The sequence below is a fragment of the Nannospalax galili genome, unplaced genomic scaffold, assembly GCF_000622305.1.
Source record: "Nannospalax galili isolate Female #2095 unplaced genomic scaffold, S.galili_v1.0 scaffold20, whole genome shotgun sequence".
In the NCBI taxonomy this organism is placed as follows: Eukaryota; Metazoa; Chordata; class Mammalia; order Rodentia; family Spalacidae; genus Nannospalax; species Nannospalax galili.
This window is the reverse complement of record NW_008346414.1, coordinates 61,220-65,364: the sequence shown is the minus strand read 5'-3', so window position 1 is coordinate 65,364 and position 4,145 is coordinate 61,220. Positions and strand designations below refer to the sequence as shown.

General features: G+C 38.7%; 1 protein-coding gene across 1 annotated transcript in view; it reads left to right on the top strand.

Annotated features, from left to right (window-relative positions):
• Positions 1-4,145, top strand: part of LOC115071987 (E3 ubiquitin-protein ligase FANCL-like) — a 75,201-nt gene that overhangs the window by 9,892 nt on the left and 61,164 nt on the right. Inside the window, exon 2 of the mRNA XM_029568152.1 lies at positions 1,849-1,909. Coding sequence (XP_029424012.1) covers positions 1,849-1,909 — 61 coding nt within the window. The remainder of the gene's footprint in view (positions 1-1,848; positions 1,910-4,145) is intronic.

The following is a 4,145-nucleotide window of genomic DNA, read 5'->3' as shown; positions in this document are numbered from 1 at the left end:
GTGTGTGTGTTGGTGAACTGGGTGGCTTGATGTAAATTGATTTTAGTGACTAGAGTTTTGCCTAAAGTGCTTATCAACTTAAAACATTTCTGATTTTTCCAAACCATTATGGCATTTATAAATCATTTCCCTGTTATGAAAATGCATTTCAAAGGTAGCACATTAATTCTCTATTTGTTTTTATTTCAAGCAGTAAGAAATAATTATGTCTAGTTCCCTAACAGGTACAGAATAGGAACACAAGGGGAAAATGCAAAACGATTAGAAGCCTCGCTTCCCTAACTTTCCACAGATATTTACTGTTCATAATTTAATAATTAGGAGGAACCATTCTGTCATTTTCAGTCCTGCTAAAAATTCATCAAATTGATTGTTGGTAGAAAGAGGTAGTCAGGAGATTGACTAGAAATTTAGGTTTCACCACAAATCTCAGTTCTGCTCCTAAACGTCTCTAGAGTAAGGCAGAAGAAAACCAGAGCTGGTTAGAAGTAGAATTACCCTGATTTTGGACTGCTTGGAAGGAGAGGCGAGAAGAAAGGACTGGAGGATGATCTACAACCATGGCTCAGACTGCCAAGCTCTGGAAGAAGTCTCAGATGGAGAAGTGAAGGGAGACTCTTTTGAGGCACTGGCTTTGAAGTCTCAAGGGGAGCTCATTAGTCGGAAGTATTGTCCTAGTTGGAGCATGAAAGTGGGGCTTAGCGAAGATCGTGCCGGTCACTGTTGGCACAGTTGAAGCTGACTAGACTTCCTAGTGCTGGAACTGGAGTCAGCAGAGAAGGCCAGAGACTAGACCTTGAGGGCACAGCTGTATCTAAAACTCTGGTCATTTAGTGGAACTTAAATAACCAGAAGGGCTCTTTGGAGATTGATGTCTCTGGAGCAGAAGGAAGGAGTAGTTAACAGTGCTGAGTTGTAAACAGATAAGGTAAGGTAGCGTGTGAGCACTGATGGAAATGAGGCTGTGTTTAGATTTGATCTGAATGAGAATGAGCAGGTAAAAAGAAAATTGAAAATGAAAAACTTGTTTGAAGAAAGTTGATAGGTAGGTGTGCACCCAAGGAAGAGTTACTACATTTTTAAGATGTTACATATTGAAACAACTTACTCCTTTGAGGAGGAAAAACGAGTAGGAAATAAGGGTACCATAGTAAAGATAGACTTAATGAAGTGACCAGGTTGATAGCAAGGGATGGTGATGATACTGCTGATGGACGGATAGTTGCACGAACTATTTTGCTGCTAAGAGAGGAGAGTGGGTGGGCATGGAGTTTAGCACACCAAGGATGGGCAGATATATGATGGTTAGGAAAACTTAGACTTTCTGTATCTAGATAATTAAAAGTAATTCCTTAGAAAAGTTACTGACATACCAATATTGTGAGCAAAGTTGAGGTGGGCCAGGAGGTAGATGAACTTTTTCACTATCTATATAATTAAAAGTATGTATTCAGTTATATTAATCTACAATTTGAAGACTATGTTACTCCATAGGCTTTTTCAAATATAAATTGATATATTATGATTCAAACTGTTAATTATATTTAACCTACTGTGATGAATCCAGTTCAGTAGAAAAGTTCTTTTTAGCTATGTTATAGTTAACTAAAAAAATTTACTCTTGGCATGACGTTTACTGATTGCAGTTATTTATATTGAAGTAAAATTAATATTGACATTTGAAGACAAAACTTTCAGCAGTATGAGTGGTACAATTTTTTATTTACTTGTCAGAACTGTGTTTATGTTGTTCTTTTGATTATGTGTGCATGTTTGTTAGCGTACAAATAAATTTGTCCTTCCAATACCAAACAATGAATTAACCGTTTTGTTCTGTTAAAATTTCAGACTACTGTGCAGCCAGCAGCTGAGAAATGTACTTAATGAATACCATCAAATAGTCCAGCAGGTAAGGCTGCTGTGCTGAGCATGAGGCTAGGAACAACTAAATCTGCTCTTTAAAGAGCTATTTTGCAAACAAACTGACTTAATAGTTGCTGCATTTTGTAGGTTCAAGTATTATAAAGTGCGTACATTAAGTATAATGTTCTCTAGAATCCTCGGCAGATCTCAAGGTGACACTGGAGGCTGAAATCGACTTACAACTTGAGACTTTAGGTTTTCTGGTGTACCACCATTCTACGTGCATCACTTCCCGGGTGACTTTTCTGCTGAAATTGAATGGTGCTGACAGGGAGAGACATCTGGACTTAGATCTGTGCTGAAATGTGATTTGTAGTTCTAGATTAACAACAGAAAAGGTGAGGGGAAGTTACTTAGGACCATGTGTACTTTCCTAAAGAGAGGAGATGAGGGCCTGGAGAGATGCCTCAGTGGTTAAGGGGACCCAGGTTCGATTCCCAGCACCCACATGGAGGCTAACAACTGTCCATAACTCCAGTTCTAGACGACTGTCTTCTGATCTCCAGGGGCATTGTATGACACAGGTACACTTACATACATGCAGACAATACACTCATACACACAAAATAAAAAGAATAAATAAAAAACATCTTTTTTTTAAAAAAAAGAGAGGAGCTGAGGTAGCCAAGGAGAGAGCTAGGCAGCTTTAACTTAGTTATTCTTAGTTTTTGGAGTCCTCTGTCTGAAAAGTCCTTTCAGGATTGTGGAAACTTACTGAATTAACTGGAAATAATAGAATACCTCCTCCAGAAAAGTAAATATTAGTAGAATTGCATTTCTTTTGATGATTTATTCATTTGTGTCTTTTTCCTGCTTTCCTGTTTTACGTATTATGTTAAGGTAAGTTGTGTGTGATCACTGACAAGGGCAGTCTCTCTATATTAACCATTATTGAGTCACAAAGAAGTACAAAAGATGAACTATTGATTTGTAGACTGAGGCTGCTGTGTGGGCCATAAGTTCAGTATGGTTTTAATGGAGGGTTTCAAGTATTTCTGTCCTTCCTTTGTCCCCGTCCATTGTTCTCATGACTGTGTGTATTACACACTAGAGTTTAAGATGAGTCTGTTGAAGTATGTGGATAGCCTGAAAGATTGTTAATAAAGGCCAAGCAAAACACTGAAACCCACAACTCCGTTTTCCTTTATTCATTTAACAAGATGTTTCCTAGACATCACAGTTACTCGTTTTGCCCCTCTGCCTTCCAGTTGGTCAGATATTCAAATTTTTGTTCTAGTTCGAGGTTTAGTTACATGTTGCTTTTTACTCTTATGCCATTTTTAGCAAATAGGAGCCAAGCAGGCAACTAACTTTCTGTAAAGGGCCATACGTGTCTTTTAGTCCCTGTCAGAGCTATACTCCCATGTTCTGGTAGCAGCTCCTGAGTAATCACAGGCAGATGGCACATGCCTGGGTGTGGCTGCATTGCAGGATAACTTCCTTTATGGAAAGAGGTATTGAGCAGGACTTAGCTGCTGGAGTATGGCTTGGTACAAGTTCTTACACAGATGTAGTAAACCAAAGAAATACACATAGAAGAAGCTGTGGTCTAATGTATTCCAGACTTGTGTGCACTTTCAGTGCTGGGTGATGCGAGTGATATACCTTCATGCGTTGTACCGTTTTCTTAGGTTCTTGTCATCGAAAAATGTGGAACAAATTTACATTGACTTTGTTCAGACCTGTATGAAGTTAGTGCAGTATATCAGTGAGACCAACCTAAAACAGAGCAGTGTTCTCATTTGAGGTGGGGAAATGATACAGCATTCCATCCGAGAAAGCATTCCAGAGCTCAGTGATTTTCTTAGCTTCCCATTTATTCTATAGTTACATGAAGAAGGAAAGATTTTTTAGGAAATGGGGTACCATTACCCTAAAATATTCATTCTGGGGGCTGGAAAGATGGTTCAGTGGTTAAGAGCATTGGCTGCTCTTGCAGAGGACCAGGGTTCGATTCCCAGCACCCACATGGCGGCTACGAACCATCCTTAACTCTAGTTCCAAGGGAATCTGAAGCCCTCTTTTGACCTCCGTGGCATTGCACGACATGGGTGTGCTCACATACATGCAGACAATACACTCATATACATAAAATAAACATAATTAAAACAATAAACTCTTATAGTTGAACAACCCAATGGAACTGAGCTTATGAGATATTTCTTTTAGGAAATATTTAAAGTTAAACATTTCAAAACTGGTAAGGTAAATGCTAACTATAC